The sequence below is a fragment of the Platichthys flesus genome, chromosome 20 (genome assembly GCF_949316205.1).
Source record: "Platichthys flesus chromosome 20, fPlaFle2.1, whole genome shotgun sequence".
NCBI classification, from domain to species: domain Eukaryota; kingdom Metazoa; phylum Chordata; class Actinopteri; order Pleuronectiformes; family Pleuronectidae; genus Platichthys; species Platichthys flesus.
In genome coordinates, this window is record NC_084964.1 from 2,661,223 (window position 1) to 2,676,298 (window position 15,076).

The 15,076-nt window shown below is 39.4% G+C and overlaps 1 protein-coding gene across 2 annotated transcripts in view; it reads left to right on the forward strand.

Annotated features, from left to right (window-relative positions):
* Positions 1 to 13,825, forward strand: part of exoc6 (exocyst complex component 6) — a 37,146-nt gene extending 23,321 nt beyond the window's left edge. For both annotated transcript variants that reach the window (XM_062413876.1, XM_062413877.1), the window contains 4 exons: positions 2,117 to 2,258; positions 2,719 to 2,792; positions 8,216 to 8,328; positions 10,061 to 13,825. In XM_062413876.1, coding sequence (XP_062269860.1) covers positions 2,117 to 2,258; positions 2,719 to 2,792; positions 8,216 to 8,328; positions 10,061 to 10,187 — 456 coding nt within the window. In that variant the 3' untranslated portion in view covers positions 10,188 to 13,825. The remainder of the gene's footprint in view (positions 1 to 2,116; positions 2,259 to 2,718; positions 2,793 to 8,215; positions 8,329 to 10,060) is intronic.
* Positions 13,826 to 15,076: the final 1,251 nt, after the last annotated feature.

Below are 15,076 nucleotides of genomic sequence, written 5' to 3' on the forward strand. Positions count from 1 at the left end.
GCATGAATATCTATGAGAATGACTTGTGTTGATCTGCTGTCCCTGTTCACCTCAAACATTTAACTCATACTTTGAAGTTAAAACCTGACTGCTCACATAAAGAGCAAAGTCAAGAATATCAAGTAATGGAAACACTCACAATTCAATTTCAATTTGGAGTTGTAAACATGATGCTGTATAAGTATGTGAAGCATTGTATGTGTATGGTTATTGATTGACATTGTGTTGTGCCTCATCTGCATGTGTTGGAATCTGGTTTTGATTGTGTTTGATGTTTATAAAATAACACATCTTGGTAAATGAATGGCACCGTAAATAGTGTTATATCTCATAGTGAGAGATTTCAGTAATCAAAGCATGCTTTATTATATATACGTGACACGTGAAATGTTGAATGTCTTAAAAATATCCAGTATAGATAAGAATTGTTTGATGCGAAAGGATTGCTATTGCACAGTAGCTGTTCATTACGTTAGTCCAGGGGTTGGGAACTTCTTCATCTTTTGAAGTGTATGAATTGTCCTTTATTTTGTTAATGCTATTTATAAGTTAGTAAATGTAGGGCTGGGCGATATGTCATATCGATACCAGTCAATATCGATATGTATCACGATATAAATCAAATTACGATTTCAGTAATTTTTGCTTCAGATGGTAAAAAAGATTACAATATTACCAAAGTACCCAGAGTATCTGCACTTCATTTTCCTCTTAACCTTCTTTTCAACAATGTCCTCGTCTTTTGAGCCTTGATCTGTGTTCGCTGGGGGTGTTTTCTTCGTTCGAGTTTTCGTTAACATTTCTATTGTCATTTTCTCTTCGCTCTCACTCACACTAATGTACTGATATACTGGTAGGCACGACTGCAATAGCCCACACTTTAGCACGTGTGCTGCTGCCGGCTGCTACTTCTATGCTCTGTAATCTATGCGTCAACCTAACCTGGCATGGCTTTAACTCTATTCCAGCCATATGATTGAATTCGCGCGGAGCTATTAGTTATTATTATTGGCTGTCCTTGTTGTCTGTCAAAACACGGATGGGTATGAGTTTTATCGTCCATGTCTTATATTTCTATCGAGGAAAAGTTATTCTGCAATATTTATCTTTAGCGTTTTATCGCCCAGCTCTTAGCACATTATACATACCTTTTTGGTAAAGCTTTTCTTTATTAATTTATAACATATTTCATGTAAATGACTCACAGATGTACAATTTGAAATTAGGAACATTCTCTGACCCACAGATGTATGTCTTGTATCTACATGTATCAATGGTCAGTGGTCATTGATGTTATTTCCTGTTGTCATCTGTCTTTATATACAGTCTATTGATTGTGCCAGTAAAACCTCACTTACATACATACATACATAAGCATATTGTGAATTTTCCAACATCATGCATAATGTTGATACAAATAAGTGCCTTTTAAAGCTTTGTGCACCACTTAAGTGTCGGCTCTGATTTATATATATTTCTTTACTGTAGAGTAGGTTGACTGTGCATGCAGTGAGTGCTGCCTCTCTAGACTCCAGTCTTGTGCTGCCCTTTCTGAGGAAAATTCTCTCAGCATGTTTGGAGCAGAGGTTTTTTGGGGGGGTTTGTCTGTGCTTGTTAACAGACGGTTGGCAATTGGCTGTTCACTTTCCCAGTGTTCTTTCAAAAAACGTTACAGCCCATATGTTCCTTACCCCTGGGCTAATGAGTAGATGTTATAAATTGCTGATTGCTTTTCATTTTTTTAAATCTAGAATCAAGGTGAAGCCAAGACCTAACGCTGAATTATATTTTATCATCCTTGCTCTTTATCCCCTATATCTATTTTTCTCCTGTATATTCTTCTCACAAACCTTTCTCCTGGTCTTTTGCCATTTAACCTTTTACTCCTTTGCCAATTGCCTCAAACTATCTCTTTTATATCTCTTCACTCTCTTCCTTTTTTACTCATCTGCCCTTCCTACTCGCTTTATCCTGACCAAATCATTTCTGTCCACAATGGCCCCCTCCCTTTGTTTCCTCATTCTTTTTCCTCATTCCCATCCTAAACTTTCCCACACGTTTCCATCTCTTCCATATGTCTTTACACCTCTCCCTCCTGCTGCCTCTCTCTCTGCAGGGTAAAGTGGCCCAGACAGCTTGTATGTCAGCCTGTAAGCATCTGTCCACATCCCTGATGCAAATGCTGCTGGACACGGAACTCAAACAGATCAGTATGGGAGCCGTTCAGCAATTCAACCTGGATGTCATTCAGTGTGAATGTGAGTATAAATATGTGTAATATTTAGGTTTATTTAGATTGCATCTACAAAGCTGGAAAGACATCATTTTATTTCTAATTGATTTACTAATTGATTTGTTTAGATCTCTGACTGAAATGAAAAACACATTTCCAAGGTCTGTTTTAAACATGTGTGAAAGCGAAAGTTAAAATGTGCATTGAGGTGCATGCATAGATGTAATTGGTGCAGTCAATGCAGATATTTTCGTGAATGTACTGTAATTGTCTTCTTAGACTTAGTGAAAGAAGAGTGGCAAAACTCGTTAATCAGTGTGAAACGTGGCCCATCACGAACCATATTTGGCCTTTTATTATCTGATGTTTGTTCCTTCCGTGACTTAGCTCAGAGTTTAAAAAGAAGATTTGGAGCTGCAATTTTTGACACTAGCTTTGTGTACTGTATACTGCAAGTTTAAGTTATTTTTTTTGTTTCTTCTCAGTGTTTGCCAGTTCTGAGCCCGTCCCTGGTTTCCAAGGAGACACACTCCAGCTGGCCTTCATCGACCTACGACAGGTAAAGTTTCTCCCTGAGCTAAAGTTACTTGTTTAAACAGACTTATCAGTAAACGTTCGTCGTTATTTCATTTAAAGCTCACATTATCTGCCAGATTTATCCAAATCATCTTCCAGTATGTGTAATGTGTTTTTCCTGCACTGGTTCTTCCATTATTAAATACAGCACAGATGCTAACAACAAACAGGGGACCAATTGGTATTTATTTGTTCTAGAAGCTGATGGCAGATTCACCAATACAGGGATTACCGAAATAATCTTTTTCAACCTTTTATGCACTATTCTTTGTACTTCAGCTGCCCCCCGTTTCACCTCTCTGTATCACAAGTAGCAATATTGTGTTTCCCTGGCCTTTTCAACTTTCACCTGTACTTTAGTTCACCTGCTCATGAAAAGCCCCCACCAACCAGACACAACACACACACATTGCCCCCCTTCCCTTTTTGTTGTAAACACCAGTGGTATGTAAAGTGCTGCTTCGTCTCATTAACTTGAGTCTGTGTTGACCTGTTAATCTGAGCCTGAGGTGGAGGCTTAGTGCTTCATGCAGTCCAGGTCACTGCACTATACTGGGTAAGTTTGTTGAAATCACTGCAAGCACACTGAAAAAAGTAAGATTGTGACTAGTAAAGTATTGTGGATGAATCAAATTTCCCTCTCTATTTATTAAATTAAAATCTTAAAGCAAAACAAAGCAAAACCAGTTGTAAGCAATGTGCACATGAAGGCATATTGCTAGATTTCTGTTGTACAGTGTGTGTGTGTAGTATGGGGGTTTTTCTTGTGTTAACTGAGTCCAGGGGCTTTTAAGGTCTAAAGGAGGTTTCAAAGCTGACATGGCATGACGCGAGTTAAATTCAGGTTTGAAAGACACTGAGTCTTATTTATTTAGTTGACCTAAGTAAGATTTATGGGCGGTCATTTCCTGATAAATCCATGTCATGTAATGAAAAGGATAACAACGTCTTAGTTTCAGTCAAGTCGCAACATGTGAAATATTTCAACAAGCAATTCAACATATATGTAAAGCTAAATAAAGCTCCAAATATAAATAAATAAAGAATGAATATTTGTAGTTCTTTCAGGAAAAGCCTACGAGAAATCAGCCGCTGCACATACGTTTTACACAACTCGCACTGCAACTTACCTACAGTATTTTCATTAAAAGAATAGAAAATAAGAAATAGAAAAAACTGATGGACTTTATTGATAATCAAAACGGTTGACTGACTTATCAACTTAAGTAAAGGTAAAATGTTGAACTTTGCATTGTTTTTTGTATTATTATTATTATTAGTAGTAGTAGTATTATTATATTTTTTATATTTGGATAAGAAAAATTGTCATTCCAAATAAAATATATTTTTCAATCTCTACAAATTGCTTAAATGCCAAAATTCCCAGACAAAATGTATATTATTCTGAGGAGACCTTAGGTTTCCTGTGATGCACCTCATTAGACAAGATGTGTCCATGTTCTCTTTCATACATGCTGCTTGGTTGACCTATTAATCCCAGCCTTGGGTAAAGGGGTTTGGAGGCATCCACAGGCTGAGGTTACCTACAGGTCATCCTTTTACTTTCCCTTTATCTTATGGCTTTAAATTTCTAAGCTGTAACTGCATTTTAGATTGTTATCCTGTAAGTTTAGTGACTGAAAGGCAAAACTTGTGTGTGATAGAGGGAATTTCTATAAAGGGCTGGAGATTTGAATGGATATTTGCAGTTAAATTAAAACCATTCACGGGTGATACTATATCACACCATAGTCATTAAATGCGCCATTTAACAAAAATTGTCTTAAAAGAACCTGTAGGTTTTGCTATTGCTATATAGTTAAGATTAGCTTTACCAACCAATCAGAAATGTAATTGCAGCATTAATATCTACTAACCAAGTGATGGAATGTAACGTCAGTGTAAACTCTCATATTGCTTCTAGTACTTTATTGCTTCTCCTGAAGTTAGCCTGGTAAGGAGCTAGCCCCAGTCTGTCTCGTGATTGTAGCTTCCAGCCTGCCCTGAAGACGTAGTGCTGCTCAGAGGACATATTATAACCTCACCACCACCCGCTAACAAACCGTTAGGGGGCAAAACAATAACATTGTTATCCTACAAAGATATCCTACAACTTAAAAGAAACTAGCTCATTTATGGAGGTTATTTTGAAATGACCATTTTCATTTCTTTATGTGCAAGAAATAATTTTGTTTTAATATGCAAGTATTTTTCAGGCTTTTTATTTTTAGAATACCTAATTGTACTATCTGAATCCATATAATGCATGTTCAAACAAACATTTTGTTATAAACATTGACCAAGTCAGTGAGCTGGATTACCTAATGCCAGGACTGACTCTACTGTGGGAAGCTGTGCATCTTCTGGTCCAAATAAACCTTGTTAAAACATATACATGGATTGAGTCAGAGTGTATTCAGAGTGTTTTACTCTATAACGGATAAGGAAGTGTTCCAAATATAAATGTTTTGTTACATATTCGACACATAGACATTGAAACTGTGTTGAAATATTATCTTTATCTTCTATTTTGCTGCGAACCGCATGCAGCACAGGGAGGAAAAAGGCGAGACTCCGATTCTCTAGAAGAGCAGCATCGTTGACATGCACCTGAGACTCCCGTCTGATGCTGTCTCATGAGTTCCTAAATGAAAGCAAGACGTTTTGAGATGCACAGAAGCCGCTAACATTGCCAATGTGACCCAGGCAATTTTCTGCAGGTGATACAGTTGCAAGTTGTGGTGGCAGCATGCAAGTAATTCACAGACACCTCACATCTAACGAAGAACCCAGGAATCCATAAAACTTAGTTTCAGCTGCTTGTACCCCCGGCTCTACTCTTTCAAACAAGCTCATTTTAAAAATTGATGATGAGAGTTTGGCGCAAGCTGTGAACATAATGACTCCCAGTAGATCTTGTTCTGTATTCTTACCTGTGAACCCTTGCACAGTGACAGTGGACTACCTCTCACACATCACAGAGGTGTTTACTATTTCACTTGTATGATAACATGACTCAGCTTGCCCAGCAGGATCCTGTGAGATTACAGACTGTTTTTGTCAGATATAGACTCGCTTAAATCCCACAGGGGGAGATTTTCACCATTGCAGCAGCATCTGGAAATGGGCAAGGTTAGATATCAAGAGATAAAAAATATTAACTTCATCAGTGTGTTTACATGAGGTTCGCATTGTCAACATAAGATTAGTTTGCAAATACAGCAAGCAACGGATTGTTAGAAAGAAAAAGTACTGTCCTTTGGAGATGGGGGTTTGTGGGATGTGCTGGTCTGAGAGCAGCAATGTGGCTCTTTTGAAACCTGCAGATGGTGCAGCCAAATCAGAAGGAGCAGCTTTCTTGCTGTTAAAGTGGGTCATTATTCTAAAATAACCACCACAAACTGTGGTGAGTTCAGTGAGTGGCTTCCTCTACGTGCCTGCTCATCACTTAGCTCCAGGTGAGAACCGTGGCATTGTTGCTAAGCCCCTCTCTGTATGTCAGAGTCTCTCAGTCAGCTGAATAATGCTATTATCACTAAGCTGTTCTTTCACCGCTCTTTCAACATGACCCAAACACCCAGCTGTTTCACCCTGTGACATTAGCATACTTTGTGTGTGTGGGTGGGGTAGGGAGGTCATATCCATTAGGTTATCCAGGGGTCGTGGGGTGGTCATTTTAAATGTTCCTGTTCACACTAATCATGTAAGAGAAGAGGCAACCCCCTTATCTTCTTCTCTCTGCAACTCTCAATCTTCTGCCTGCTCTCTGGCTATATCCACACTAATTTAGACATTTTAAACACTTAACTTCTGCTACATTTGTCAGACCCCCACACTTCTCCTAAAATGTTGAGCCCCTAAAATTTGGGAAATGCTGCAGGCCCTGTTTTAGTTTGAAAACCTGGAGGATTGGGTTTTAGTCAGGACATACAGAAACTGACATAGACCCCACCCCATTCAAACCTGGTATTAACATCCATCCCAAGTCATCGGATAACAAGTGGTCAGCACTAGATTCAAGTCTGGATGCACCGAAATGCGTCCGTAGTACAACATGAGATCCAATAACACCACATTTCAGAGGTGGTCATGGATTTAAGTGGTAACATACTTATTGCTGTGTAAAAAATGCATTCTGAGCAATATATAAAGATATTTAGTCTTTCATCATAAAAAATTGGAAGGTGTCTCTCAAACAATCATATACAAGTGCTAACTCCAAACCTCTCTTTTCAGCCTGAAAGTTTACATCTCTGTTTAGGAAATGCACAAGATCAAATGGAAGTCCAGTGTTTTCCCTTAAATATTGACACTGTGGCGGCCAACCAATTATAATTTGTCCAAATTATTGTATTTACCTTTTTTAGTTTTAGCCATTAACTTAAGTTTAGATTCGATGTCGCCGGCTCTGGCCCCTGGGATACAATTAACTATGGTCGCTGGTGTCGCTAACCTGACGTTTCTCAAAACCGAGTCGCCAATAATCAGAGTTTGTTTATCAGCGGGTGCCTCGCTGAGTGGAGAGAATCTATTTGAAACGTGAGCTGGTGGCTCTTTAATCGTGGGCTTTCTTAGTCTAGCACTATGCCCCCTCTGGAACGTCACCCATCTGCCCTGGGCTCGCGGCTGCACGGGACTAGTCTGGGGACTGCTCGTTAAGGCTAAGCTACGTGCTAAGCTAGGTGGCTCCGCGGCATTAACATACACCTAGCATAGAGACTCAGACCTCATAGTTTCAGCTGCAGTCACTATGAATCTGTTTCCCTTGATAGTGACCTTCATGCGGTTGCACCCCAGTTACTACCATAGATTGAAGTCATTTTGTTGTTTAAATTATATTGTAGACCTATTTCATGTTTGAACCCTTACAAACAAGGTGTTAACCTATGTCATATGGGTTGACCATGTAGTTACAGGATTTGGTTCTGGCCTCAACTTTGCAACAATAAAACATGTCAGGAGTTTGAAAACTCCCAAATGTCCATAGAATCAAGGAAATAATCAATTATGTGATGATCAGTGCTTCTCATTTGTCAGATGTTATGTACTGCTAAGTTCATGAGACTACAAAATGCCAATATGACCTGTAAAAAAATTGACTCTTGAATATCTGAAAGAGACGTGGTTTATTCAGAGCTGAGAAGCAGTTGGTGGTATCGCTCTGTAAAAATATGACTTCCAGCTCCTCTGGTGAATGTCTACAAAAGCTCAGGGTTGCAGTTCATGTGTGAAAACAGCTAAAGAGAGGCAAATGATCATGTTGATCTCTTCTGTTCACACTCCCCCCTCAAACTCAAACCTGTAGCACCACCCTGCATCTTTCTTTTTTACCACTCTAAGGTTTTTGTCTTTAATCAACGTCTGCTGTATATCTAAACATTGTATATCTGTGTGTGTGTTTCATAGCTCTTGGACCTGTTCATGGTGTGGGACTGGTCGACATATCTGGCAGATTACGGCCAGCCAACCTCCAAATACCTGAGAGTGAATCCAGCCACTGCCCTGGCTCTACTTGAGAAGTGAGTGCATTCCATATTGCAACACTTCTCGGGACGTGATCTGTGAACCAGGAATCAAATCAGCTAAAATGTCTTTTGAACCTAACATTTTTCAGTGCCATGGTATTTATGTCACCCCAAACGTGCACAGTGATAACCATTTTATTTAGACACTGATGAGTCAAGTGTCTGTGATTGGTTGACAAGTTGCTCTCAGATTAATCTGGGTATATGAAGGTCTTGAATGTTTAAAAAAGCAATCAATCCAATTTCCTCAAAAAAGGCTTTAAGTTTCATGTTAATTTCCAAGTCGAACCCTTAAGGGGACGTGTGCATGTAGCCCAACGTTTGGACTGTGCATTGACTTTACATTCACTAGTTTGCATGCTCTTCTTTAAATATGGTCTCAATCTTGTTCTTTCAATTGCCTACACTGTTTTGGGGGAAGAATGAGTCTGTTAGCCCAACTGTGGGACATTGCATATCATTTCAAACTGAGATAGCTTGAGTTGAATATGGCTGCTTGTTTCCTCTCCCTCTGTTTTTTGGCAAAAATGTTATTACTGCTCCTCTAAATCGTATTTTGTCTACTGTTTTTCCGCTGCTGCTAACGGCTGCTACTCAGAGTCCACCGGGGGTAGGTGCAGCTTCCTAGCTTTTCTTTTGTCTTCTACACACACACTCTCACATCTAGGAGTGGTTATACTTCCTATTCTTAAGCTCAGCACAAAGGCTGCCTAATTGTTTGACTATGCATAATCACATTTTTATAAACCAATTGTTAATTTTCATCTATTCAAGTTTTTGTGACTTTTACCGTGGTTGATCATACATTTACGCAAAGTGATTTAGTGGCTCATGGTTGAATGCATTAGCTGCAGTTTTCCACCTTTGTGATTCTTTCATTGTGAGGTCTTTTGTCTTGAAACCAAACAATTTAAATGTGTTTTGTATGTCTAATAGTTTTTTTCTTAAAAGCTATTATAAAATTGTCTAACTTTGATTTCAGGTTTTGTGTATATATACACATTGACCATTGTCCTGTAGCCACTTGCTGTCAGAAACATTGTCTGTTCAGTTTCATTGATACTCCAGTTTGCAGATACATGATAATAAGGTGTTCTGCACCTGGCATAAATTTAGGATCATGTGCAGTGAACATCTCTGTCACGAAAAGGCTCTGCAAGTCTATGCGTTCATCCATCCATTACCTGTAACGCTTATCCTTTGAGAGTCACTGGGGAGGCTGGAGTCAATCCCAGCTGAAATCTGGATAGAGGTGGGGTACACCCTTGACAGGTCACCAGCTAATGACAGGACCAATATAAAGAGATAAACAACAATTCACACTCAAATCTATCGCCAATTTAGTTCCTCAATTATTTTAACCCCACATTACATGCCTTATGACTGTGGGAGGAGGCAAAGTTTCTGGGGAAAAATTTAAATTCAACACAGACAGACCTCCCAACAAAACTGGGATTCGAACTGGGAACTGCATATATGATATAATAAATGAAATTAACAAACGAGTTGCTGGGTTATATTGACCCACCCAAGTGAACCAGGTGCACCTCAAATATCCCCAAAGCCAGCACTCAAAAGAAAAGTCTTCCACCTGCACTAGTAGACAAAGTGTAACTTAAGTCTACTGACCCAAATTAAATCTTAATATCATAAGTTTCGTTTGTCACAATCAAGGCGGAGTGAAGAGAATACATCTGTCTGACAGCCTCTTCCTCTCTGTTTCCAGGATGAAGGACACCAGTAAGAAGAACAACATTTTCTCTCAGTTCAGGAAGAACGACAGAGACAAACAGAAGCTGATAGAGACTGTGGTTAAACAGCTGAGGAGCCTGGTCAACGGAATGTCCTCATGAACACACACAGATATTGCTGGCACAGAGAGGGGATGAAGCATGCATGCAAACACACACAGACACACACACAACAGGAAGAGACGGATGCCTGGCATACACACACACACACACATAATGGCACAGCAATACACACTGTACAAGGCATGCAGGGAAATTAAGCAGACACAGGATCTGTATGAAGTCAAGTCCTCCCCGTACTGTTTAACTAGATTGAATATCCAATGTAAATAACACCCACACACTTAACAGTTTTATTGGACTGAACAGTAAAAATGTTTGTTGTATTTTCATGATGATGATAAGACGAGCTATGTTTGTACATTTGTGAGGGTGCTTTGATTGTAGCTGCAGAGGGAGACTGGTACAGCACAGGAAGGGACACTCCTAAGTACTGGCACAATGAGGTTAAAGGTCAACAACACTCTCTGCCCCTCACAAAAATGGGATGAACCATTTCCTGTAGATACATTAATTAACACCTGTGAACAAAATAACCTCTATTATTCTAGATGGATGGTGTCTGGAACACATTGTTTAGCTTTTTTATTGGAGGAAATCATTGTTAATCTAGAATGATGGACCTTACAGGTGACTGTAATCAGATGAGTGTAATCTAGATTCCCTCATCCGAAATTATTTAATTTACTGTCTGGAGAAAATTCAGATGCTTAAAGACCTGAATAGATTTTGAGTGTAAATTTATAAATGTTTATTTTCCATTTCAACAACACCTCGCATTCGTCTTGCTTGATGTCTAGATTTATCGGCCCCTCTCTGATGAATTCTTACCCTAACACCCTTCTCTCTGTAAACACACAGACTAATTTACATGGATCATTTTAGTCTGAATAGTCAGATAAACTCCCAGCACAATCATCATCATTAAGAAATGTGGCCACATGTGCTGCAGATTCTGCTGAAAAATCTCACGGCTTCCACATGGTTTTCACCTACTGTCTAAGCCCCCAGAATGATGGGACTCTAGCCTTAGATGGCTCTGACCAAGTTAAGCTCATTGTCCCGATACCTGAACTCTTGTTACTGCATGTGTGTGTGTGTGTACATGCGTGTGTGTGCGGCCGTGTGAGTGAGTGACATGCCGAGGTCGTGGGTTGGTGGAAGAATAGAGGAGTGGATGATGACGTCTTGAAAGACTGATGTTCATGAAAAGAGCGGAGTGTTTTTTTCTCATTTGTAGCTTTGTTTCCTGTCTTATTTTCTTCTTCCTCATATTGTACATTAAAACTTTGCAGACACACCCTCACAGTGACTCAACATGGACAAGATTGTGATTGTGAGTCGTTGACTCCCTGATTGGAAGAATGTCATAAATAGAGGTGTTTAATGATTTGGCCCAATATGTGTGTAGAAGTTGGATCTTAACATAACATAACATAACACCTGAACCAACTAATGCAATTCATGCAGACATAGGTCAGAACATTGCAAATTGTGATGTCATCACATGAGAAGTATGCCTCTGTCACAGCAAACTGACACCTGGTATTAAAATGCAGTCCGTATATGGCTGCACAGCTTGCTCCAGCCTCTGTTATTATTCAGTATAATCTGTTGTGTAGTTTATCTGACAACAGCGCCAGAGAGGTTGTATTTTCAACCTTGTCTGATTGATTGTACGCAAAGACTACAGGACAGATTACCACAAAACTTGTTTGAATGATGTGTTATGAGTCAGGGAAGAACCCATTCAATTTTGTTGCAGATTTGGATCAGGGGGTTGATTGGCGAGATAGGGCCATTTGAACATGTTTACCTTCTTCCCAGAGAATAATTCATGGATCTTGATGGAAAAAATATATATTTCTATGACTGTGCAATTTGGTGCAGCTTGACTGAGTTTAAGGGAACTGTTGGCCTTTGGTGGAAGTATGCGATTCTAGTTAACCTATGTTTTCATTCATTTCATAAGAAAGTTGTGTCACAATATGTTTCCAGTATGCATTTCATTTGAGAAAGAGAGAGGGTTCACAGTATTCCTTGAGGAGACTGGAACAACCACATGACAGTCTTATTAGCCAAGCAAGGAATAATGCTAACAAGCATCTTTACTGGATGTGACTACGTTTCTTTAGCTCAAACTTAAGTCACAGGCCTGTAATCAGATGTTGTATTTCAGAGTCAGATGACATGTTAGTACTGAGTGTTAAATTTCGGTGTTTAGAGACCAGCTGGCAAGTCAAACACATCTTGGTCTAATCTGACGACCTTTAGTTGTACTCAGTGATTGCAGCTAGAGCTTTGTTGGGCGACTCCGTAGTTGTGAGGGAGGTTTCCTGTGGCAGGTGACAGTGCATGCCCTCTTCCTCCCTCTGTAAATCCTTCAGTTGTACAGTGAAGGAGATTATTTAATGCGAAGTTAACAGCTGTCCACCCAAATGATTTGATTCACACTTGTATTAATTAACTTATATATTTAACAGTTTCACGTTCACAACTCTTTCTTTTTGTTCCTCAGGTTGAAAATAAGCTTTAGAATAAAATAACCCACAGACATCCACAAAGCACAGCAATAATAATTGGTTCCTTTACAGCCTCGAAGGCATGTCGAGTAATTAATTAAACCTGCACAGGACTCCTGATAAAACCATTTTGTAATGAGACTGTTTCTATTCTGTTTATGTTTCGGGTCTGTGCTTTACCTTTAGCTTTTTTGCACTGAAGCTGATGATTCTTTTTATTTTTATTTGGCCTTTTTAATAGTTGCTTGTAAATGCCACTGTATATACTGCATATTTTGTAAAGAAACTATTAACTGAACTGGAGGTTGACACTGTGATATGCCCCTCCGTCTACACCTACAGTAAATATGTAATTAATACGATTCTGAATTTGCTTTGTTTGCTTACCTGGTGAACACAGTTGAGGGCAGTATGAGGAGCTCCGTGACTCATGTTGGTACCTTCTCTCCATTCAACACAGGCAGACATCCAAACTAGAGTGTGGTTACAGATCAGTTTTTTTGGCAGTGATTCTGTGCAAACGCATCCTCTCTGGTTCTCCTAGCTGGAGGCCTGTGCCATTCAGTTCTCCATGTCATGCAGGTATTCATGCCCATTTACCATAAATTATCTTATAATAGCCAATACTCGAATTACAGTCAAGCCTGAAATGTAAGCAGGTTGAGTCTAAACAAATACAAGCTCGCTAAAGATCGTTGAGGATAGGTGTAATACCTATACTCTGAATTTCCACAACCAGAGACAAGGTTGTAACAAATTATCGAATACTGAAACTGTGTAGGTTCACTACTCTGTACCTGAGGGAGATAGTTAAAATATAAATCTATGTTGATTTATATAATATATAATGTGTCACATAATCTCCTGCTGACTTGATCAGACCCTTTACTAGTACAACTATACTAGTATAATGGCACAAATCAAGTTTTTACATTATGTATGTTAGTGATACTTTGAATTCAGATAAAAGGTGGGACAGTTGTTCTTGCCTTAACAGAGATGGAGAGTGGGTGTAGAGAGGGTACATGTTAACAGCTTTACCTTTGTTGTTCTCAGTGAGACACCCTGACTGAGATGTTGTTTTCCTACGTTTGTCGTTTTTATTTTTGTGTGATGTAATAAAAACATGTTCAACAGGAATGTCTGACATAAGGCTGATTTAACATTTGTCATTATTCATGAATAGCCCTGTAGCGGGTATTCCTGTAACGCTGCCATAAAGAGGAAGGGTCATGAACTTTGTTGTGAATAATTAAGGTTAATTCGAGCTGATTACCCGTTGGCTCTGATGTGGTTTGGGTAATTTCATATGACATGAGAGGTGTAATCATGCAAAGGTTTGGGGTCACTGTTCTGTTCCGTAACTGGCAAATCAAGAAACAATGAGAAATCATTTGTCATTTGTTTTCAGAATTTTAAATATAGCTGTGTCTCAATGTTCAAAGCAGTTTCGGGAAAATGTTGGGTAGAGCTGTGAAAAAGAAAAGATGACAGTTACAATAAGTACCACTAGAGTAAAACAGCATTCAAACTAAATGTTCAATGTAAAATCCAAATCTTAAGTTAAAAGTCACCCGAGAGTAAGTTTAAGATGTGCCTGAATACAAATTTTGGCGGATGCAGCTTTTATAAGATGAGTGTCCAGTTGAGACCTGTGTATTTAAAGCTGTTTTCAGACATGGAGATTCTCTGTTCAGGTGGGTGGTGCAGCAGGCAGAGGCAGGATGTAACCAAGTAACTCCGCTGCTGTGAGATGTTTTTGTTTACAGCTCATTGACACCAAGCTCTCGTGACATATTTGTGTCCGTGTCTTCTACATATATGGCTCCTCTTTTTAATCAGGAGATATTCTTTTTATTCTATTTTATTTTTTTAGCTTTTGCATTTGTTGTGTGTTAGAAACATCACCTTCATGTTCACTCGCTGGTGATGAACTCTGCAGTGGATCTTCTCACATAAGCTCCTTCAATCATTCTGTGGAGGTTTTACTGGGACTGGCCAGAGATAGTCAGCAGAAGTCATGAGACACTCGGACATTTGAGTTCTCACAAACATCCCCGTCGGAGAATGTCCAGAGGTGCTCCAGAGTTCAGTGTACGTCTGAGAGCTGCTGAAGTTGATCTTATTTCTTAGAGATGAGTATACACCTGTCTCAAAACTTGGGGGAAGGAGTTGTTATATATGATGGAGGCAATGGTTTTTCATGCTGTTTCCTCACAGAGGGCAGAGGGACAAGCAGTCCGTGGTTGGTGGTGAGTTCTCAGGGGTGTTAAGTTAGGCAAAGCAGACAATAGCCTGGGGCCCCTGGGAACAGCTGGTTACATTAGTGGTTTATTGGTTTTGGATGCAGGGGCCTTTTGGCCCCCAAAGTCTGGTGAAACGCTCCTGTTCCGCTGTTATGTCTTTTGC